Genomic DNA, 25,437 nt, shown 5'->3' on the forward strand with positions numbered 1-25,437 from the left:
AAAATGATAAACTAGATCTGGACTATGTCCACGATCTGTGGCAATTCTAAAATAATGTGGTTCTGTAAGCACACACGCATCGGAGCTTGGTATTTATGATCTCTGGAAGCACAGCAGTACAGCAGCCACGTTTAAAATGAATACCTTCATTAATTAATTTTTCAACACCAGAATATGTGGCAAGGATCCCAAGGAAGACAAACTCAGGCAGAAAATTTAAAACCATAAGAAACTGCAAAGATTGAAAACCACGTAAATCCTATGCTGATATTGTAGATGGCGAGTGCTCCAGAAATTGTCCCCCCCACCCCGCCCATTTCATTTTTCCCCCCACTGAAGGAAGTCCCCTTTTTCCGTTTGCCCACCTTTGTTCATGGAGGTGGCCACTTGCCGCTGGCCCTGTTTGCTATTGGTAGCAAAAGCTTTAAACCTTCTCCAGTAAAAGGGCACAAGTAACACACACTGTGTATTCATAAAGAAGCATAAATGCCCTTCACAAACAGAGTGAAAAGGCCCATTCCTTATTTGGAAGACAGGGCATTGTCTTTCTGACAAGCTTTACTTTTGAACCCAGAGGACACCATTAGAGCACTTTTCCCTTCTTCCCAATAAAACCACTGAGACTGGAGCGGCCCACATTACTGTCTCACAGTTGGGGTGCATTAGAGATATGGAAGGTGTGCCTTGCCCCCTGACATGTACTTTCACCTTTACTATAGCTACAGTGAGGCACAGAAATAAAAGCAGCCACAAGATGAATTCCACTTTCCTCTTCAGCCCTTTATTGTGGTTGTATTGTGGGAAAATAAAAACATGTCTTCCATTTTAATATAGACCAAAGTCTGATGAACGGGAAATAGAGGAAGAACATATAGGAAAGAGCTTATGTGTCAGGTGGACCATGTGTGTCTGAAATATGTTATATTTTCCACTTAACTCTATTTAGGGAATTGATTATGGTCCACTGCTGCCATCCTGCCTGAGGAGCAATGGGGAAAAAAAACTGCCCAGCAATGTTTTTGAATAGAAAGGAAGTAAAAAGTGGAGCATCTTTTAAAGTATGTTGGATTCTTAAAATTAAATTTAAAAAATCTCTTAGATATCATGGCAGGGCTAAATATGGAAAATAGGACTTGTATGATATCTGTTCATTTATTTATAGGAAAACCCACAGAGGTACTCGTTTATATTAAATGTCAAAATCCAGGTTGGCAAAGACACTTTTGTAGCCCTTTCACCGAGTGACTTACCCAAATAGATAAGAACTTAATCAAATTTTTTAAAGGTGCTATACCTCAAAAAGATGGTTCCTCCAGCACACAGAACATTCTATTCCTAATGAATCCTGTATTTGTTAAGGTTCTGTTATGTCCAATTACTGCTATGACCCTTTTCTGTTCTTGAGCCATAGGCAGTATAGTAGGCACATAACTAGTGGATAGTCCTTCAGAAGGATATATTGAAGTATATTAAAAATTATGACCTGCAAAAGATGACAGTGTCACAGAACCATCAGTTTCTGGGGAGTTCTCTGCCATTTTTTAGGTGTGTCAAGAGTAAACGTAGAGTGTGAACATGTAGAGAACAAGAAATCCAAGTTCTTAAAGTAGTCACATTCAGCAGGAATGTCAATACTGGAAGCTGGAATATTTCTTGAATCCCCTTTATTATGTCCAACTATCCAACGAGGGATTAATGCTTTAAAACATCATCACCAAAAAAAAAAAAAAAGAAAAAGAAAAGAAAAGAAAAGAAAAAGTCACTTGATATATAACCAAATGCAGGGGGATTATATTTAGAATCTAGGGATTTGGTGAATAGGCTAAGGATAAAACATATCTTACAACTTAGATATTAACTTTATAGCTACTAGTTTAGAAGATAGTATCTCCCTGCATAATAAAATTGCTAATGATTGTGATTTAAGAAGTAAAGTGACTGCCATTCTGACAGGCAATGAATCTTACAGTGCAGTTTTAAAGAACAATATAATTACATCGACATTGCCAAAGCAGTGATGCGTTGGGAAACCTTGTCATTTTCCATACATAGAAACAGCCTGATCCTTTCTTCTTATTTATAATCCCCTTGGTTTGCTCAGATGCATCCAAAGCCCACCAGTACTTAACTGCCTTCCGTTGCTTTCTGAACAAAACCATTCTGAAGCAATTAATGAGGTTTTCCCCCTCTCTTATCCACTTTCAGAACAAGCCAAGATCACTGCTCAATTTCTTCTTGCTTTATATATCTTCAGGCCCCACCACACTCTGAGTACATTTAAATCATTCCTCCTGAAATATATCCCTTGCATCTATATCACAAGTAAAGTGAGATTCATGAACTTACAGACAAATGCATATCATCTCAGATTTCGAATTATGGCTACTTTTTGAAATATGAGAAAATTGTCTGGAAGAATTTGATATGGTTTAGTCATGCTGAACTTGCACAATTTGCAGTTTTTAGTCCTTTCAATTTAACACCGGGGTAGCTACCAGCTCAATAACTTACAGTGCCTCACCTATGGTATGTGCATGCCTGTGGAAATCTCTGGAATGTTAAAATCACTGGAAGAATTTTTCAAAAGTAATGCCAGGACCCACCCCAGATCAAGTAAACCAGCATCTTTGCTGGAGAATAAGATTTAAGGCATTAGTACTTTTAAAAAGCTTCCCAGATGACAAGTGCCTGGGTGGTTCATTTCCGTTGACAGTCTGACCCCAGCTCAGGTCATGATCTCATGGTTCTCCCAGCCCTGCGTCAGGCTCTCTGCTGTCAGCACAGAGCCCACTTTGGTCCTCTGTCCCCTTCTTTCTCTGCCCCTCCCCTGCTCTTGCATGCATATGCACTCTCTAAAATAAAATCAACATTAAAAAAAGTTATTTAAAGGAAAGCTTCCCAGATAATATAAATGTGCAGTTGAGTGCCACTCTTCTAGGATGTATAAGGATGTTCTATTCAGCAATGATTCTTACCATCAAGAAAAGAAATAATGATGCAAATTGCTATTTGTTATTATCATTTGACTAGAAAATCATAGTGTATTGGAAGGAAGCTTCCTCAATATGAGGGCAGGGTTCATTGTGCCATGAATCCTTCCACTGTATCTGTGAAGGACTCTGGTTATCCTCTATTTATAAGCATCCCTTACTTAGAGGCAAAATTCTAAAGGTGGAAGCACAAGAGGCAGCTTTATCTTATCAGGTCATGAGCCTCCTCCTTCCAGCCTGAACCAGGGTACTTTTCACTAGACCACATTTGCTAATGGACATCCTAATCTAATACTGTGGTATGCAGAACAATGCCCCCAGCAGCAATGTCCATATAGGAATCCTCCAAACCTGTGGATAGTTAGCTAACATAGCAAAGGCACTTGGGAGGTGTGATTAAGGATCTTGAAATGAAAAGATTCCCTTAGATTATTGAGGCAGCCCCAGTACAATCACAGAGGCCCTTATAAGTGGCTGAAGGGGGCCAGAATCAGAGAGATATGAAGATACTACCCAACTGGCTTTGGACTTAGAAAAAGGGGCTGCAGGCCAAAGAAGGCAGGCAGCCAGCCTCCAGCATCTGGAAGGCACAGGGAAACTGATCCTTTCCTTGAACTTCTGTAAGAAATGCAGCGCTGTGAACACCTAATTTTAGAACGTCTAACCTCTAAAGCTATAAGGAAACAAGCTTGTGTTGTTTTTAGGCCACTAAGTTTGTGGTGATTTATTATTAACAGTAATGGGAACCTAATACAGACACGTTGAATTACTTCTAACATTGCTCACCCTTGAAGATCCCTTCTACTTCTCCCCAGGTCCAGCACTCGTTCTTTTATTTATTCAGAAAACTGAATCAGGCGTTGAACACACACATATAAAAACATGGCCCTGGCTCTCAGGGAGTTCACGGTTGAGTGTGGGTATAGAAACCACCACAAAACAATTTTTTACAGGACATCAAAGAGGTTTGCAGAATGCTATGCATGGAGTGTCTCATCCAGGCTAGTGAAGTTTGCTTGGGGAGAGGATACCTGATCTGTTTCTTGAAGCATGAGCAGTGGCAACATTAGAGGACGATGAATGAGGTGGGAAAGCTGGACTGTTATAGGTAAAAAGTATTAAGTAGAAGCTGTGAGTAAAGAATTAATTGTGTATGGGCAAAGAGTTTAAGTAATTCATATATAAGGCTGTGTAGTCTAGGGAAGGGGTGTGACTGCGTAGTACGTATTGTTGGAGCTCAGGTGCAAATTAAGCGATGTTGAAATATGAATATTTCTGGCTGCACATCGTTCAACATGCCATTATTTAGCAACAACTCACAGGCAGACAGCACACACATTTTACTTAAAGAGTAAATCACCAAATAAAAAGGTACTCCAGGAATACCCTGATTTAGTTGTCACCTGGTATTTTGATTCTCGTGCAAATTAGCCTCCCTACAGGCCCAATTTCCTAAGTTTCCAGATGCATTCAGGTAGAGCTGGCTTTAAATTAGATGCAAGCTGAGAAAGCTGAAAATCCTATTCCACTGTATATGTGCCCAGTCTGGTCTCCTCTGCTGTTGTAAAGAGTGAATGCATTTTGAATCACATGGCCAGAGTAGAAATACTGCCCTACTCCCACTCCATTCTTGCCAGAAAATTAGTAATGGGAGTAATAATGAGGACAGAGTTCTGTAACAATAACCAATTCAGCATTTTTAATAGGAAGAGAAATAAGATTCAGATTGTGTGCATGCACGTGTGTGTGTGTGTGTGTGTGTGTGTGTGTGTGTAATCCTGCTCCACTTCTCAAGTAAAACTTTCTCAGGAATGTGTCTCCCAGATTGTCTCCCATTTTCTCTTTCCTCCCGCTTACCTATCCTCCACTGCTAGACCTAGGTTAGAATCTACCATCAAATGTGCTGTCGGAATAGGAGTTAATAGTGGTCTACACTAGATTATAGCAGAGTCTCATTCTGAATGTTGAAGGTGGTTATTTATATAACCAATTATCAGCACTTCCCACCTTACTTTCCTTCATTACTATAGTTTTTTGTATACATCTCCCCTCAGGAATATTTGAAAGATAAACATGGGTCTTACACTTTCATCCATCTGCATTCAGCTTAAAATACATTTAGTAAGTCCTCACTAAAAATTTGTTCATGTAACAAATACAGAGTCCTCTGAGGTGGAGGTTTCAATGGATCTTGATGATGAGGTATTAGGCCTAGAAAGAAATTTCATACCCACTCAGGCAAATTAAGATTTGAGTCAGTTGTGGGGTTTGTGCTTCATCCTTTAAAAAGTTGTCTTTTTAGCATTTGAACTTCTTAGACAAAAACCAACTTGGTACCTGATTCCTTTGTAGCAAATATTTCTCATCACAGCCTCATTCTGGAAAAAAATCTAGAACATAGGTTTGCCTGTTGTGCGTAAATCTGACTTTCCGAATACTGAGATAGTATGATTCAGCAAAATATCTTCCAACCACATGGTTGTTATGCTGACATAGCCAAAAATTTCTGAGAGGGAATATATGAAACAGTCAAGCCTGTTTCAATGGGACTGTTGATTTTCTGATTTCCTCCCTCTTGCTCATGATGGCACTTCAGAGCCTCAGGGAATTAGAATGTAACCAGGGACTGCCGTTAATTTTTTCAATGTTTATTTATATTTAAGAGACAGAGAGAGTGAGAAAAAAAAAATGCCTGAGTGGAGGAAGCGCAGAGAAAGATGGAGGCAGAAGCCGAAGCAGGCTCCAGGCTCTGACCTGTCAGCAAAGATTCCGATACCGGGGTTGAACTCATGAACTGTGAGATCATGACCTGAGCCAAAGCTGGAAACTTAACCAACTGAGTCACCCAGGCACCCTCAGGGACTACTATTATTTGTTAACTCAGAATTTTAGGTCTCCACAATACTTTAGATCATTTTGTCCTACTCATTCATTTTACAGATGATGAAACCAAGACCCAGACAGGTTAACTGACTTGTCCAAGTTGTAGATGTAGGCCTTGATGTGGGTCTCCTGACCCCTCTCCAGAAATTCTTTGTTCATCAAAACTATATATTTAAGGGATATTTTATATTTCTGCTATGAAACTAATAAGGTGACTATGGGCTGGTTCTTTTTTAATTATAACCTGGGTGTTCCAATTCCCGACTTACTGCTATGTAAGAAACTATTCCAAAACTTAGTAGCTCCATTCTTTTATTTATTATTCCTTTTGAGAGAGAGAGAGAGAGAGAGAGAGAGAGAAAGCGTGAGCAGGGGAGGGTCAGAGAGAGAGGGAGACACAGAATCTGAAGCAGTCTCCAGGCTCTGAGCTAGCTGTCAGCACAGAGCCCGACGTGGGGCTCAAACTCACGAACCATGAGATCATGACCTGAGCCGAAGTCAGACGCTTAACCTACTGAGCCCAGGCACCCCAAGTAGCTCCATTCTTTATCACTCACCATCCTGTAGCTTCCTATGCTCAGCTTGGGGTCCCTCTTAAAGATGAAGCCATTATAGCACCTGAGGCTGCAGCCCTATCTGGAGGCTTTGTCACTCACACCTGGTACCTAGGCCATACCTAGGCAGGCCAGTCATCTGCTTCTCTTCATGTATGGAGCTTGGGTTTCCTCACAATATGGACTCTTAGGGTTGCACTTCTTGTATGGAAGTCATCTTCCACCAGGATGAACCATCCATAAGATCAAGACAAAAGCTACAAGGTTTTTTCTAATCTCAGAAATCCAGAAATACTCCTTTTCATGCATTTTCCGTTGTATTCTATTGGTCAAGCAATAGATTCGGCCCAGATTCAATTGTTCAATGAGAGAAGTAGTAAAGAATCTGTGGCTATGTTTAAACTACTTATTTTACATATGTTATATATATAATTTTACTTATAAGTGCCTTATTTTACCTAGAATTTTATTTTACTTTAAATGTTTTCTTTTTTTTATTTTGAGAGAGAAAGAGGGGCAGAGAGAAAGGGAGAGAGAATTCCAAGCAGGTTCCACTCTGTCAGTGCAGAGCCCAACATGGGACTCAGTCTCATGAACCTTGAGATCATGACCTGAGCAGAAATCAAGAGTCAGACGCTTAACTCACTAAGCCACCCAGGTGCCCCTAGAATTTTAATTCCATGGAATCGTAAAATGCAATCTCTATTCAGGAAAAAATAGAAGAAGTCATAGTTTTTCTACATACAGGGAATATTTCTACCCCCAAATTATCCAAGGACCACTCTGAATGATTGTCCTCATTACTGCTAACATTTACCTTGATTTCTGCAGATAAGTTTCAATATTCTTAGACAAAGTTTATCTAAGTTTTTTAAATGGATTCCTTTCCTCTCTCATAATTATAATTATAGGCCCATTAGCTAACTAGACAGTTAATGTAAAATATGTGCTATTTCCTCTTTGATAAATTAAACACCAAATCTTCCCCAGTCAACAGACTGCATTAAGAGCTGACACATTACAGGTATAGTATTTCTACTAAAATATGTTACATTCTGAACAACTCAGAGAAAATCTGGAACAAACACAAAAAGCTAAATTGACACATTTTGTTTTCTGTGAAGTATAAATTATATATATAAAAGGCCTACAAGTAAAAGATAAAAATATAAGTGTTTTTCTCTCGTTGATAGGAATATATGTCTTTTATTTTTTACTTTTTTATCTACCAAGACCATAAATGATTTCTGTAAAAAAGCAATTTTAGAAAAGTTTTAAAAGAAGGGTTATGGACAAGTTTTGAGAAAAAAGAAATTTCTGGCAGTTTCCCTCCCTGTTGCAGTTGATCCCATAGATCCAGCCACCTATGAGGATCCTTCACAGATTGTCTTAGAATGCAACACTTCCAAACCTGAGCTCATTAAATCCCCCTGAAACTTCCTCTCCCTCCAATTCTTTTCCCTCTTCCTTCCCTGCATCCCAGCACCATGAACTATACCACCAGTGCTCTGAATTCTCCCACCCTCCTTTTACTCCTAGCCCCCAAATGCTGGATTTTAACTGCAGAATAACTTTCAAATCTTTCCATTTCTAACATCTCCAGGCCACTTCAAGACAGGATCATCTGTCACATATATTTCTGTGGTTGTCTTTCCATTTCCTCTGCACTTGCTCCATTTCAACACCAAGCAGTAGTCAAATTGGTTTTTGCAAGATGGAAACCAGGACATATCACACACCTGCTTGAAATCTTTAATGGCTTCTCATGGACTTTAGGATAAATTCCAGATTCCTAAGGTGGTTGGCAAGGCTCTGTATAATCTGGTTTCTTCCTCATCTTCTAGCTCATCTATCATCTCTGGCATCTCTTTCATCCTCTCTAGATCCAGTCATGATAAAGAATTTTCAAAAAGCTTCTTCTTACTTCTAGAATCTGTATATGAAATCTCTTCTTTGTTTTCCTTTTCTAAAGGATATTGTTATTCACCCTTCAAACTCCATTTTTTTTAGCAGTCATAATAAGAATAATAATGATGGTTACCATTTATTATGCACTTTATGTGCCTGGCACTATATACGTAATATTTTTTGCTTGCACAGCAGACCCATAAGGGAGTATATTAGCTGAAATTTTAAGATGAAGATACTGAGGTTAATTAATGTAAAATAAGTTATTTATACAAATTTCTTGCCTCTTAGCCATCATCTTCCTAGGACGTGGGCTGGGTCTCTGCTCTTATGCTCCACCTGATCTGTATATCCCCCAGTTGTGGCACTTCTCAACTGACTGTCTCTTTTTTCCTATTTGCTGTTTTTCCATTTCCCTTGCTGAAATTTCCTTACATTCAAGAAACCAATCTATCCCATATTGTACTCCCTATACTTGAACCTGTCCCAATGGCTGACACAGAAGACATTCAGAAAGCTATTTATTGAATTGATAAGATAATAAATGTTCTTTTCTCTGAAGTTTGCCCAGATTCTCAAAAGGCAGAAACTATCATATTTCATTATTTATTAACCTTTAACCTTTCCCTGTCTCCCCCACCCCAAGATGTCAAGGCTTTGTGGAATAAAAAAAAAAAAAGCTTCTTTCACACAAATGTTGGGAATGCTCTGCTCTTTACTGTATTCCTTAATTCAAAAAGATTAAAAGAAAAGATTTTTTTTAATTTTTTAAAAATGTTTTTTATTTATTTCTGAGAGAGAGAGAGAGAGCGTGAAGAAGGTCAGAGAGAGAAGGAGACACAGAATCTGAAGCAGGCTCCAGGATCTGAGCTAGCTGTCAGCACAGAGCCCTACACGGGGCTCGAACACACGAACCGTGAGATCATGACCTGAGCCACAGTTGGACGCTTAACCGACTGAGCCACCCAGGCACCCCTAAAAGAAAAGATTTTGATCCAGAAAATACCAACTGCAAAAAAAAAAAAAGGAAAGAAAGAAAGAAAAGAAAAACACATTAAAACCAAAATTGCTATTTTGAAATTTGTTTAAATCATAAAACAGTCAAATTCTGCATAAGCTATGCTGATAAAACAAAAGCCCCTTATTCTTTTCCTCTGTGTCACTTGCAACTCTTGCATTATTTACTGAAAAAGAATCTTCTCACCAGCTTGAGCCAAGTAACTTGCACTCACTGAGCAAAACCGAAAAAGGTGGGAGTGATATTTCATCCATAATTTCAGTATATATCATAGGAAAAAGAGACCTGTACAATCCAATCATGTAACAGAAGACCAAAGTTCTGGCTATAGAATTACAAACTTCCCTGTTTAATTATATGAACACAAGCCATTTAACCTCTTGGTGTTTTGTTTTGTTATGTTTGTTTTATTTTGTTTTATATAGAATGTGACCCATTATCCTATTTGCCTCTGTGTTAGGATTATAAATTAAATAATAAGTTGGAAGTGCTTATATAATTTTAAAATTATATAAGAACAATAAGGAGTTGTACATTTTAGTGCCAATACCTTTATTCAAGTATTATTCAGATAGAATCATAAAGAATGTACCACATTTCCTATTATAAAGGGTCTGTTAATCTTTAGTGATTTAAACAAATTTAAATGTGAGTACTCACAAAATAATTTTTTAAGGTGAATTTTGCATTCAGTATATGAACTTTTCTGAAATATGCTTTTTTCTGTTATTAACAAAAACAAAACTAAACTAAAAAAATCATCACCATCTTGCCAAAATGTAGATATCACTTAGGTCCATGTTTATTTTGCTTAACTACAATTTTTAAAATAGTAAGCCATGACTCTCACACAAGTATAAAGATTTCACTTAACTCATTAATTTGTGAGGAAATTAGTAAGATATTAGAACCAATTTAAAGCAAATTTGAAAAACAGACACACATGAATATAGTCCATTACAAATAGTGAAACACATTTGCTAATAAATACAAAGCAATTTAATATCCTATGAAGTAATAAAATGTAAAGCTTGTAGTCATCTTTTCTACAGGATATAAATCACCCCAGATGAGAATAATGTGCATTACTCTCAGTTTCCTACAACTTAGTATTTTACCTCTGCAGGGTCATATTTCACTCTAGTGGCTGGAGAGACAGTCAGAGATGCACATCTCTACATGTGCATGGGGAAATGAGATAGCTCCGCAGAGATCACGCCATAACACCTAGTAGTCTCCTGAAAGGGTCCCCAGGGACATTTTGCCCATTTCCAAGTCTGATGAATTTTCCTGAAAATAGCTATGGAAGTAAAATCTAGAAAGGTATGGCTGGTAGGAGCCCTTTCCTACTTAACATATTTTTGTTCTTAAATACTCACACACTGAAATCTAAGCAATTACCAAGTTAGAATCTTTAGTTGCTTCAGGATATACCCCCTTCCCCTCAAATTTTTAGAACTAGAAAATGGTTGAGGAACTGATTATTGTGTAAGTCTCTATAATGACACCATCTTTAAGATACCTGTAACTGGCCCTTCAAAACTTTTTTTAATGTTTTATTTATTTCTGAGAGAGAGAGAGACAGCGTGAGCAGGGGTGGGTCAGAGAGAGAGGGAGACACAGAATCTGAAATAGGCTCCAGGCTATGAGCTAGCTGTCAGATCAGAGCCCGATGCAGGGCTCGAACCCACGAACCATTAGATCATGACCTGAGCCAGAGTGGACACTCAACCGGCTGAGCCACCCAGGTGCCCCTGTAACTGGACTTTTCAAAGAAATAGCTCATAAAGTCAATCTCAATCAATCCATCGTAGGGCATCATCTAAAATCAAGATTTTGCTCTGTTGGTGTTTGATTTGCTTTCTATTTCTTATATGTCCTGCATTGTAATTTAATTTGAGTTTGGTTTTACATATGCTTTTCCTTAGATCTCCCCTGCCAGGTAATCCTTGGTAATATTTAAGCAATCCCAATAATTTCAGTTCCGTTTGTGTTACCTCAAACTGGTACAGTTAGTTGGTTTGGCTTTCTCTCCTGCTGGAAAGTGAGCTCCATGCAACAGAGCCATTGTCTTAGTCACCAGTGCCACCAAGGAATAAGGGCCCAATAAACATTCACTAAATGACTGTGGTGGCTGAACTGCATTCTAGAATCTTATGAAAAGCAAAACTACAGAATTGACTTTAATTTTTCTACTTTCATTCAGTGAATACTATTCAGTATTTTTAACTTAGCATTTTCATCATCTTGTATACATACAGCTTATAAATAATACACATAAAGTTAAGCCTATGAAAATAACTTTCAATCTACACTTATCCATTGAGAAGATCAGCTTTGATGCTCAGCCATTGAAATATCATAATTTTTTTTCAATTATCCTTCTCTATGTTTAATAGATTGACATAAAATCACTTACTATATAATTTTCTAACAGGGTCAAAATCTCAATGCATTACTGAAGAATAATGACATTTAATGTCCTGGTTTTTTCCTTTTTCAGAATTTAGCCAAAAAGGAAAGAAAACATCTAAATATAGAAAGAGAAAATAAATATTTTTTTTTATTACAACTAAAGAATTCCCTGGAACCAGGGTATAGTTAGGTCAATACTTTAAAATGTTACATGGAATATATTATGAATTTTAAACTCATAATGACAATGTTTAATTAGATAACCTAGAAAATGGATAATTTTCTAGAAACAAATATCCTTCATGATTCAAGATTGAATCATGAAGAAATAGAAAATCTGAACGCATAAATAATGAAAATTGAATCGGTAGTCAAAAACGTCCCAATAAAGAAAAGTCCAGGATTAGATAGCTTCATATATTTTCACATTTATTTTGGTTATGTTTAATATAAGATTCCTTGTCAAAATTTCTGATTGTTCTAATATGATATAGGGAAATTATCTCTTATAGCTCCCTAGGCTATACTACTCATGCAGTACTGTACCCTGTAAGTTCTGGAAAGTGGAGCTTGGGGGATGTGGAGATGAAAAGGCTCTTGTGAAGTGAAGCTAATGAAACTTTAGTTGACGGAACTTGGGTCTTTCCTCTGTGGGATGGGTGGAATGTCCAGAATACTCTCTCTTGGAGTTCAAATCTTTCCCCCAAAGGACTGTAGAGTATGTCATGAAAGGGCTTTAGCTGTGATTGTTCTATCTGTATGTCCTCACCAGCCATTTCTGAAATGGGGAAACGGTGAAGAAACCACCACAGTGACTTTTCTGCAATGATCAGACTATATGAGAGTGTTTTTAGGATGCTGTCAGCTCACTTGCAGTGCTTCTAGAATGTGGTAGAAGAGGGGCTAGGACTCTCCTCTGGGGCCTTGGATTCTGTCCTCCTACCACCTCTCGAGGTTTAAGATATGAAGTAAGACTTCCTTTGTTTTGTCATTGCTGGTGAATTTTCTATTCATTTTCGCTGTTTTCAGGTGTTTTGAATTTCTTTAGATATTGGCTCTGTGTGTGTGTGTGTGTGTGTGTGTGTGTGTTTGAAGAGCGTTAAACACCAAGATTTCCGTAAGGGTTAATAAAAGAAAATCCATTGCCTATTTCCTATCCCACCTGAAGGAACTGTCAGAATGTTAACAGATACATATGTGTGTGTGTGTATACATATATTCCTATTTTTTTCAAATAATTATACATTTTGAGAATAATTTGGAGAAAATAGAAGGAAAATAAATATATCAATATAATCAGAGAAGGAAAGAAATTCTTTCTTGACAGGGGCTTAGGTGTAGTCATAGAGAGAAGGAAAGGGCACTCCTTTCGAGGGTGTTGCTTGAGACACTTCACAAGTAGGAAAAACCCACCAAAAATGTGCTTATTGATTACAACCCCAAATTAAATTCCTGACACTCTACAGAGGCTGAAACTCAAATTATCCTAATTATAATTTTCAAGTCACTGAAAAATATTTACGTTACAAATAGCCTTGTATTCACATGGCACAGAATCTATTCTCCCCAATTATTATTATTGGAATTTTTCCGTGGCCCTGGGCATGCTTGCCGCATCCTATTCATCACAGCAACTAAATAATAAACCTGTTCCCTGCAGTTTGTCAAAAAACTGCTGGCTATGTTCAGAAGTGAGAAACAAAGAGAAGATGGTTACGGTGGTTATTAATAATAATTAATTATTTATACAGTGCTGACAGAGGTCTCATTGATGGAGAAGGCACAGAATCAGAGGCAGACTCTTCTCTGCCTCGAGGACTGAATTCTAAGAGAGAAGCAATTCAGATGTGAAATAAGCCGTGTCAAGCTAAGGTTGCAGCTTATAATTTCAAAACTTCTTTGGTATAAATTTTATTCTAAGAAGTTAATGAGAGGGGTACCTGGATGGCTCAGCTGGTTAAGCCTCTGACTTCAGCCCAGGCCATGATCTCACAGTTTGTGAGTTCAAGCCCCGTGCCAGCTCTGTACTGATAGCTCAGAGCCTGGAGCCCGCTTCAGATTCTGTGTCTCCCTCTCTCTCTGCCCCTCCCCTGCTCATGCTCTGTCTCTCTCTCTCAAAAATAAACATTAAAAAAATTAAAAAATAAAAAGTTATGAGAGTATATTCTATGGTAGTGACAGTTGCCCTTCAGTATTATACAAATGTAGATACAATACAGTATATCCTCTCCTTTCTCTTTGCCTCAATTTTGTTAAAGAAACAACTTAAAATGTGAATAACTATATTAAATCATACAATTGTTTTGACTAGAATGTTAAAGATGTAGTTTGGTTATAATTTTTCTTTCTTACTTCATTTTTAGCCATAATGGGGGTGGGTTTCATTAAACACAGTTAATAAGGCTGAGGCAAATGCTGGATGCAAGTAGGCTGGGAAGAGTATTCCAGCATGTTTTTCATTAGCAATATCCACTCCAACGATGAATGACAGGAAATTTAGAAGCTATGACCTCCCAGAACCTTTGGGGACAAGAGTACTCTCCAAAGAAGACTCAGGGACCTGCACACTTAGATTTCTTAGGAAATACTCTTTAGGTCTAAACTATTGTCCAGTTTAGTTACTCCTGAATAAGTAAACAGTTCTTTTTTTTAATGTTTATTTATTTTTCAGAGAGAGTGAGGAAACAGGTGAGGGGCAGAGAGAGAGGAAGACAGAGGATAGAGGATCTGAAGTGGGCTCTGAACTGATAGCAGCAAGCCTGATGCAGGGCTTGAACTCAACAACTGTGAGATCATGACCTGAGTTGAAGTTGGACGGTCAACCAACTGAGCCACCCAGGAGCCCCTAAACAAACAATTCTTATAGCCATTTTAGGGCTTGGGGATTTACAGTGGGATAAAGGCAATATCCCACTGTATTGAAGACCCTATTCTGTGGTTGGTCTTTTCAGGCTTTTTGTCTAAATATATTTTTTCCTAATGCTTATCATTGTGGTAAAATATACATAACAAATTTTATCATCTGAAACTATATTTGCATATATAGTTCCATTTAATAAATACATGTATCATGTAGTGCAAACATCATCACCATCTATTTCCAGAACTCTCTTCATCTTGTAAACTATAATTCTGTACTTATTAAACACTGACTCCTCAAGCCTCTCCTCAGTCCCTGGCAACCACTATTCTGTTTTCTGTGCCTATGATTTTGACTATTCGAGGTACCTGAGATAAGTGGATCTTATAATATTTGTCCTTTGGTGTCTGGCTTCTTTCACTCAGCATAATTACTCAATGTTCATCCGTATTGTACCAAATGTCACAGTATCCTTTGTTTTTTAGACTGAATAATATTCCATTGTCTGTATATACCACCGTTTGCTTGTGCCTTCACTCATCAATGGACACTTGAGTTCTTTCCATGTTTTAGCTATCATGAATAGTGTTGCTATGAACATGGGGGTACAAATATCTCTTCAAAACCTTTTCAGTTCTTTAGGTATTTACTCAGAAGTGAAATTTCTAGGATGGTATTTCTATTTTTAATTTTTTGAGGAACTGTGTGACGGTTTTCCACAGGCAGCTGTCCCATTTAACATTTCCACCAACAGTGTGTAAATAAACTTTTTTCCATATCCTTTCCAATGCTTGTTATTTCTCATCTTTTTTTCTTTTATAGTTAGAGGGTTTTTTTTTTTTTTGGTCTTATTTAAAAAGGTATCCCACCTATACCTACTTTATAAAGATAATCAACTTTTTTTCCCCAAAAAACTTTTATTTATTTAAGTTTCAGGAGTAGAATTTAGTGATTCATCACTTACATATAACACCCAGGGCTCATCACAACACGTGCCCTCCTAATGCCCATCACCCATTCAACCCATCCCCCTGCCCTCTCCCAAACTTTAAGTATTGCTTTTGATATGTAAATTTTAACATATTTTGTGTTTAGACTTAGAACACTCTGAAATAAGAATCCAAATTCATTTTCTCCATAGGGATACCAAGTTTTCCAGCTATGTGTACTGAAATATCCTTCCTTCCCTCTCAGTTTTTCCATGCTACTCCTNCCTTCACTAGTTTTATACTATCTTAATTACCACATGTTATAATAAATCTTTATATTTATCATGAGAAGTCCTTCTTCTTCCTCTTCCTCTTCCTCCAGGAATTAGACACGGAATGATGATCTGTCAAATGATCAGTTCCCCAAGGGCTGGGCACAGGGCTAATGAATCCAAGGTTGTGTTATCAGAATTGTAAAGAGACAAAGTCTTCTAGGATTACAATCTCTACATCCAGACACTTATCTTTCTAATGGCTGCCAGCTGTCACATGAGGTGAAGAGAGGAGTGACTTAACTAAAACCTACTTTCATTATTAAAAGTATTATATGGCTCTGTCAGCAGCGATGTCTCTGGGCTAGATATTAGCGCCTTATCACAGCACAGCCTGACGTTTTGAGCAGTTATTGGTTACTGAGTGTTGGGCAAGGCCTGGCAGAAGACACTTTGGATGTCCCCCCTGGCATAATTTTTTACCATATGCTCAAGTCTCTAAGAAAATTTGATTGACTGTCAGTGTGTTAAGATTCAGTGTAGGTGAATAGTTTTTAAGAAAGAAAATATGAATTTTTCTCCCTTACAGTTTATAAGTGTATTTCAGAACCCAAAGAAGAAAAAGAAGAGTGAAAATGTTCATTTTTCCAGAGTATGATTTCTTTCAAGTGTTGAGCCTGTAGACCTGCAACAATTTACAACTGAGCTAACATCTTTAATGTGTGAACTTGAGGCATCTGAAGACACAACACATGCTCCAGATAAACGCCCTCCGAGACAAGCATGTCATTTGGAAGACTTTCCCCGTGAATAACATTACTGACACATGCCCTGACAAAGTCTGTCAGATGTTTTCATTTTCAAGTAAAGGAGAAAACCATCTGGTACCCAGAGTAAAGAGTCTCAGGTCACTGCAAGAGAAACCCAGTATTTCATTCCAACTGAAACTTAGGCAAATTCCAAGAAAATAGGTCAATCTTCGATCACTAGAGTAATTTTCCACCCAAGTTATCAGAATTTTGATAGAAATATTCTCTAAGATATGAGATGCTCTGTTGATCTGGGGTAACTTAAAACAGAGAACTATTTTCAGTAGTCTATTAAGTAGGTAACACAGAAACCTGCCTTCATCTGGAGGCAGATAAAGTGAGTGAAGATTTATACATTCACTGATTCACTCAAGAACGAAAGGCCAAGTATAAGGTTAAGACTTAGCAACAAAAAGATCAGGGCCCGTCCCTCAGATATCTTACAAAACAGCAGAGGAAATACACAAAGAAATCATTCAAAACAATGTTGAGGGACATCTGAGGGGCTCAGCAGGTTAAGCATCTGACTTCTGCTCAGGTCACGATCTCACAATTTGTGAGTTCAAGCCCTGCATCCAGCTCCATGCTGATGGTGTGGAGCCTGCTTGGGGTTCTCTCTCCTTCCCTTCCTTTGCCTCTTGTGTGTGTTCTCTCTCTCTCAAGATAAATAAACTAAACAAACAAATAATTAAATAGAATAAAATCAATGTTGATGTGCATCTGGGTGGCTCAGTTGGTTAAGTCTCTAACTCGATTTCAGCTTAGGTCATGATGTCATGGTTCATGAGATCAAGTCCCACACTGGGCTCTGTGCTGGAGACCCACAGCACAGAGCCTCCTTGGGATTCTCTCTCCCTCTCTCTCTGCTCCTCTCCTGCTTGCATTTTATCATTTTCTCTCTCTCAACATAAATAAATAAACTTAAAAAAAAAAAAACAATGTTGAAAGCGATAGAAAGGTCTACACAGAGGAGAATAAAGGGAAGGAACACCTCACCTGTCTGGGTATCCAAAGATGGCCTCTGGGACCAGGAATAAAGATTCACTCCACACAATTACTCATCAGTTAGTAAATTTTCATAATACCCCATAAAAAGTTATGCCACTTTCCAGATGATTTTTTGTCTTTTTCTTAATACTCTCTTTCATAAAACCACACTAAATAAATATGCTTCGAGACATAGTAGTTTAAAATTATAATTTCAGGAGAAGACACATATGTTTACTTAACATTCAAGTCTGTAGTCAGAGACAATCATATGGAACAAATTTGTATTGTGTGCCATATTTAGATAAACTCAAAACCTTTTTCTTTGGGTATGTAAGTAAAGTCAGTGGGATGAAAAGGTGAGATTTTCTATGACTCTTCATAGAAAATGTGCACAGGCAGTTTTTCCGTAGACTTCATATTTTTTTATTTTTTAAGTAGGCTTCATGCCCAGGATGGAGCCCAATGCAGGACTGAGATCAAGAACCGAGCTGAGATCAAGAGTCAGACACCCAACTGACTGAGCCATTCAGGAGCCCCTCCATAGATTTCAAAACACTCTTGTGTTTAGCCTTTATTTTGCCCTAAAAGGCATTTTTCTGCACTACAACTTTGTTTTTAACTGTAGTTTGAATACAAGATAACAATGAACCTTGTTAAGTTTGAAAATTTGATGAGGAACATGGCACAGAAGAAAAAAACCTACAAAGAATGATCCATTTGCTTCTATACCCAAAACACAACATCCTGTCTTCTCTTCCTCATCTAGTCCAGACAACAAATTTTCAGTACATTTCATTTTATATACCATCTACAATTCTTTACTTTCAAACTTCTGTTTTGCTTATATAAGCTTGCTTTTGTGCTGTTATTGCTAAATGTTCTATCTATGAAAATTGTTTGGATAGCTTATGTTAAAATGGAAGACATCATGACATTTCTCATTCAAATTGCAGGGTTTTTTAAATTTATTTAACAACTTTCACTTAGTAGCTTGACTTTTTAGGAAAAAATTAAAGTTTCTCAGTAAAGGATAAATGTACAAGTCTAAGTCAGATCTTAAAACATTCTTTCAAGCAAGCTAGGAAAATGGAGAATTCAGATGGGCATAGAGGCGTAAAAGAGTAGGAGAAAACTTGAGGAAGGCAGGTCAGTTCAGGTACAAATATAAAGAATGAATATTTTTTTAAAAAAAGAGAAAGGAGAAGGGAGACTGGGTGGCTCAGTCGATTAAGTCTTGGACTTCAGCTCAGGTCATGATTTCAGGGTTCATGAGTTCGAGCCCTGTGTGAGGCTCTGAGCTGTCAGCACAGAGCCTGGAGCCTGCTTTGAATTCTGTGTCTCCCTCTCTCTCTGACCCTCGCATGCTCATGCTGTCTCGCTGTCTTGCTATCTCTCTCTCAGAAATAAATAAAACATACAAAAAATTTTTTAAATAAAAAAAATAAAAGCAATATGGTAAGTGATTGCATTGTGGAAAAATTTTTAAAAACGCACACATCTAGGATGAAAAGCAAGGGGAAAAGACTCCTAATGTCCAAATGTTACATAAGTGGGTATCCATGCTTAGCATCACATTTCCAGGAACAGAACCATACATAGATTCTAATTTTAGCCTGATATCTCAAACAGCTTTGTTGGAAGTGAAGATGATTTGTTCTAGGTAAACATTACTTGGCTCAAAAAGTACTTATAAAAATTATGAAGTCACTGACGCTAAACATGCATATGAATAGTTTGAATAAAATTATTTTAAGAAAACGTGAGTTTCTCTTTCCATTCAAGATGATCCGCTTCTCCAGAATAGGTATCAGGCCAAACTTTTTTGCAAGCACATTAAAGCAATTAGTAAGTTGAAATAAATTGCATTGGCATATAAAGACATCATGAACTCAAAGCAGACAGAACACAGTGGGCTTGGTGACCCTGTTTTTGCTATCGTGTATCAAGTGATAACTGACATGCCATCAATAAGGTCTGACATCCAGTTAGGTTCCTGTTCATAGGATGGTTGGGAGGGCAGAAGAGAGAAGAATTGACTGGCCCATATTGGACTTCAATCCATAACCTTGGCCTCTGTAACACAGTGATCCAACCATTTGAGCTCACATAACCATATGTCCATCTTTACACTTGGCAGGAGAAACACCACCATGACGTGTCTGTTTTTGTGCAATCGCAGTTAATAGGCCATTCCTTCCAACAGTGAGGAATTTTCCTCTCTGATTTTTCACACTACTTGCAAACAATAAAAGCTAATTACTAGTTGTCATAATAAGGATGACAACTAAACTCTCAGCACTCAAACCGTGTTTCTAGACTTTGCTGAGAATACCACCATTTTTATGTGCATGTGAAAGGATCTTAGCAAAATCCATTGTTTGTCACCTTTGGAACAGATTAAAGATACTATGAACCTAGTCCAAAGTTAAAGAATTGCTACCTTTTCATTTAGGCTTTGCTTCAAAGTGAATAAAGGGACCAGCAAGCTATTGATAGCAAAAGAAACTAAGAAGCTTGTTCAACATAGTCACATACTTAAACTGCTCATCTTTCCTTCTTTCCAGTTAAAATAACTCTTCTGGCCATGTTTTTCAAGGAAAATGACATTATTACTCAGTTCCATGAACTGGGCTTCATGGAATCCAGTGCTGGGAAGGACCTTTAAAATAATCAAGTCCTATTTCATGCTGAAAACACTGAGGTTCGGGGTCACAAAAAACAGTAGGTGCAGAGGCGCTCTTAAAAATATCTAGTATCAGGTACGTTGTATAAAGACAAGAAAGTAAATAGGTTTAAAAACAACTCTACCTTTGGAATTGGGGTAGGTGATCAAAGACAAGAATTTCCCAACTCGTTCTATTTTTTTACTTTTAGTTGCTTGATTTCACTTTCAGGCTCTAACTATTTACTGATTAACTAGTACACGCTAGGTGGCTGGCTAAATACTTGGATAATTACAATAAGGAAGCCATCTTATGACAACTATTTTGGCTTCATTTAGGCACATTGGAAGAGCAAAGCTAGAGTGCAAAAGTATTCTATACCTTATAGGAATCCCTGGCATCCATTCTCTCCTGGACCCACACTTCCCCTCTGAGACTCTGGTGGGTAAGACTTCGAAGAAAGGTGTAGGATGAACTGACAGCCATGAATGCAGTTGGGTCAGGCTGTTTATAGTAAAGAAACTGTGTTTTCTGGATATTATAAAATTAATCATATTTAAAAGTCAGGTACTTGGTGCAAAAATAAATTCTATTTTTGCCCTAAAATAACTACTTACTTACTATTAAGATTACTGAAAAAGCCTCTTAACTGTTTCCCCTCCATTGAAAATTATGAACAACTTGCGATCTTTACACTACATGCAGGTGACAAGTTAGTCTGCCATTGTTTCATGAATGATGGCAAAAGACATAGACTGTTGGGTCAGAAACAAAGTAATTTCTTTCTCACAGGACAGAAGACAACATGAACAATATATCTCTACCCATTCCGCTTATTTCTAACTGTCACAGGAGCTGGGACATAGAAGCAGATGGATTCTTACATAGGCAGTGGGTTGCATTATGGGAGAGGAAAGCCTAATCTTAGGGAAACAATCTTTTGTAACAGACAGTGAACTTGCCTGGTGTTGCTCTGGAGAGAGACACTATCTCTGTCTTCCAACTCTATTCACTAGAAAAGCACCCTTGAAAAAAATAGTTCAGTACAAAGGCAGTGCCCGTGCTCACAAGATATGCAGAAACGCAAACAACACATGGGAGATTGCTAAGCAACGTTCCCTATCTCGTCTCTGCTTTCTCTAACGTGTCATGCATAATACCTCTGGATTCACATTCTTTTGGCACCGTTGTGATTTTGTCAGCCTCTTCTTGAATAGTTCTCCGTGCATCCGTATCCTGCATATTATCAGATCAAACCTTCTTAGCCTGACCTGGCAACCCGGCCTCACCTTCCCCTGCGGCCTTAAACACGCCCTGTTCAGTTTTAGCTCTAGTGTCATGAGATGTCGCCTTTCTCCAAAAACACGCCACCTCCCCCAGCTCAGTGCCTCACTCTGCTCAAGCTCCCTCCTCGATCTGAAGTTCATTCCCCTCCTCTGTGTCCCCTCCGTATCCTGGTTGTTCTTAACACTCAACAGCTGCTCCATGAGGCTTTTCCTAAGGTGCCATTCCTGACTCGGCTCGCTCTGTTCCTATGCTCCCACCCGCTTGCATCTTTTTCAAGGATCCTACTTCAGTGGGTTGGGAATCGTTATTCCTGAGGCATGTGTCGTCTCCTTTGCCGGATCGCAATACCCTTAAAAATAGGGACTGTGCTTTCCTCTCTCATCCCTCACAGCATGCAACATGGTGTCTGGCATATATTAAGTCCCCTTTTATCCTGTTAATTGAGTTGGATTTTATGCCACTGCTTTCCCAAATCCAAAAAGAGAGATGGCAGAGGTAAGTGGCTTTCTCCTTACTCTGCATCTTCTAATGGGGAGAAGACTCTCCAGAGCCGCCTTTCGTGCCCCATTCTATTTACTCTTTGCTCTTTACTGCTCTGCCTCTCCTCTTTTCCTGGCTTTTCTCCTAGAGCCCAAGAAATGTTCATTAGGATTAGTGGCAGAAGAGTAGCCACCCTGCTTTCTTTTCCTCTCATGTAAGCCCCCCTTCCAGTAAGTATGTAATTGTCAGTTTGTCCCTTCCCCATCAGCAGGCAGGGCAGGATGGGGGAGAAGCTGGTCCTGCTTCGGGCCGGCAGTTTTGCTCGCAGGCACGGGTTCTTGGGGCCCAGCGTGGCTCAGGGACAGTTCATGAGAGTCCTTGTCTAATTTGCATATGTTCTCAAAGATGGGATTGACCTGGGACTCTCCACGTGGTCTCCCTTCCAGGCGTCTTTACTCCTTCCAGATTCCTGCTGTCCTCACCTGGACTGTCTTCTACATGTCCCGCCAGGGGGCCTTGTAGGGAAGCCTGGCCTTTAGAGGACATAGTCTCCACCTAGTGGCTGTCCTCTGACCCCGATGAGAATGTCAGCTCAAGGGATTTGTACTTACCCATTGTTTTATTTTTATTCCGCATCTGATAAGGCACATTTTTTGTCATTAATTATTACTTCTCTTGATCACTCTTCTCGTTGAGTCTAATTTGCAGATGCTGTATGTAAATCCAGAGAGAAACTGCCCCCAGCTAAGTGCATTGTAGCTGCTGACATGCACGGGAAAAAGAGCTAGAACCTCAGTGACTGAGGTTCAGGAATATTCTGTGAACAGAGGGAGGTGTTTGGGTCAAACCAAAGGAAGAAACCCAGACACAAGCCCTAAGGTTTCAGAAGGACCTAGTCCCAGTCAGGTCTCCCTGGGGAAAGATGGAAAAGTAATATATTAGTCTTTTTTTTCTTATTTATATTAACATAATTTTTCTATCTTCAAGTGGGGCCAGGAGAAACTAGAGAGGGCGAGTAGGAAGGAGTCTGCTCAGTCAGGAGGAACTAGGAACCTGGAGCGTCGCACTAACCCGGAGTGGGCTTTCCCTGTGGCCTGAAGCAGAAGCCGGATCCTCCACGAAGCTTGTTCCGTAACTAAAGTCAGGTCACAGACTGAAGGCTTATTTTTCTCCATTCAGGTGACTCAGGAACTCCCCAGAGCAAATTACCGCAGCGCAAATGACATAAGGCCAATTTCAAAGGCCACTCCGGGGAGTTGGTGGCACAAAGCTCTTCTCTGGCTTTGCAGGATGACTCAGTGCCCCTGCGAGGGTATTTGTGCAGCAGAACCCAGGGCGCCCGCTGTACACAGTGCCCTGACCGTGACCACTTCTGAGCAGGAAGTGTTACCTGGGTGCATGCAGCTGGCTCTCTGTGATTTTTCAGCCAGGTCAGAATAAATATTTTAAAAAGATGTCTCAGAAAAAACAGACCACAGAGGGACAGTCTACAAATAACCAAAAGTCTTTTTATGTTAACTTACTTCCAGAATAATTTTTTTTAATGTTCACTTTATTTTTGAGAGAGAGAGCACACGCGCATGAGCAGGGGAGGGGCAGAGAGAGGTGGGGACAGAGGATGCAAAATGGGCTCTGCACTGACAGCAGAGAGCCCCATGCGGGAGGCTCAAGCTCTCCGACCGTGAGATCATGACCTGAGCTGAAGTCACCGGACACTTAACTGACTGAGCAGCCCAGATGCCCCCAGGATAAATTTTAATAAACTGATTCATGTGCTTTCAAGGCCTGGACTTAAAAGAATAGTAACTCATTAGTAGGTCTTCCTAGATTTCTGCTCTCATGAGAATTAAGGCAAAAATGGTTAGAATTCATATTATTTTCTTAAGTTTGGGTTTTTTTTTTAGACTTTGCTTCATTTCTTCTCAGAAACTTAGGTCTATAAATCCTCAGATAATGAGAATCTTACAGAATAGAGACTCCTCAGTATCAGAAAACCCACATTACCTCCTCATCTCCCAAAGGTGCCTGTAACTTAGCAAAATAGGTGTTTGGAATTGTTTTATTCAATACGGGATGTTGAATGTTATAATAGGCAGACCTGAAGCCCTATAGAGCAAAAGTCTTATATATAAAGTTACTCATTATACCTACACCCAAATCACACAAAAGCACTAATACGTGCTTATAGCTGTCCTTGCAACTCAATGCCAAAGAAAATTATAGGGAAAAATATTCTAAGGAAGGAGGAGAAAATAGTGTTTGCTGCATGCAAAACTATTTCTCCTCTTACTTTTACCACTGCATTCCAGAGTAGTATGACTGAGTTCATGACCTTGAACCGAACTCAACTACATCAGCCCTTTCCTCCTGTACAGTTGGAATACAGTGACTGGAAAAAAAATCTAATATCCCTCAAAGAACATACATTCTTCATCTTGGCTTGGATAACATCCAAGTCCCTCCTTCTCAAGCTGAGAATCTGCCATTTTACATGCTGTCATCCTTGTCTTAAAGTAATCTCATTCCAAATCTTCCCCCCCACACACCCCTTGCCTCGCCATGCCTATCTTCTCCAGCCCATGCCTCTAGGTTGATTCCTGTCTATATTCAATTCTACTTCTACCAACCATAGACTGCCACATTTTATGTCTGTCTGATTCCTCCCCTTCCTAGGGAAACTAGAGTAGAAAGCCAGGCAGCCCTGTGAGGAGTACAGGACACCTTATTCACTGGTTGTTACAGAGGGAATTAGAATGAACTCTCAGAGAAACTATTGGCAATATGAATCAAAAGTCTTATGATCAGATCAGCAATTTCATTTATAGTTATTGATACTTAGTAAATGAAAAACAGTATGCCTAAAGATAGGTTAATAAGTGTAGCAGCAGCAAGTACAGATGAGTTGATCTGCATAAGATTTTTGTTTTTCTGTTACAAGGAGAATAGAATAATTTTCTTTGTGTGTGTGTATGTGCGTGCATGAAGGGGTGTGTGTGTGTGTGTGTGTGCTCATGAACAGGAGTACTCTGGAGAGAGAAATCAGACCAGTGATTAAAAAAACATGATGAAGTCTCTTACCTATTCTGTGGACTGCTCATGCGCCTCTAGAAGAGTAGCCTAGTTACACACTGTCTTAGACCAGATTTCCTAGAATGAGAGCGTGTTACAGTGATAAAACCTCTCTGGAGCTGGTGCAGCCTGCCTAGCATCTCTGGGCAGGAAGACCAATACAATCCCGGGGGAAAGATCACGAGTATAAGCTGCTAACCACAGTATTTATGGAAGCTGAGAGAGGGCTGTGATTCCAAGACAAAAGATCTACAAGAACAACCAACAGGATCTACTACATTCAACAAAACTGATGTACCTTGATAAACCT

At 38.9% G+C, this 25,437-nt stretch overlaps 1 protein-coding gene across 1 annotated transcript in view; it reads right to left on the reverse strand.

Annotated features, from left to right (window-relative positions):
- LOC144239296 (uncharacterized) overlaps nt 1-25,216 on the reverse strand; it is a 154,601-nt gene extending 129,385 nt beyond the window's left edge. The window contains exon 1 of the mRNA XM_077773336.1: nt 25,137-25,216. Coding sequence (XP_077629462.1) covers nt 25,137-25,156 — 20 coding nt within the window. The 5' untranslated portion in view covers nt 25,157-25,216. The remainder of the gene's footprint in view (nt 1-25,136) is intronic.
- Between the last annotated feature and the right edge of the window lie 221 nt (nt 25,217-25,437).

Source organism: Crocuta crocuta, unplaced genomic scaffold (genome assembly GCF_008692635.1).
Source record: "Crocuta crocuta isolate KB4526 unplaced genomic scaffold, BGI_CrCroc_1.0 scaffold16, whole genome shotgun sequence".
NCBI lineage: Eukaryota > Metazoa > Chordata > Mammalia > Carnivora > Hyaenidae > Crocuta > Crocuta crocuta.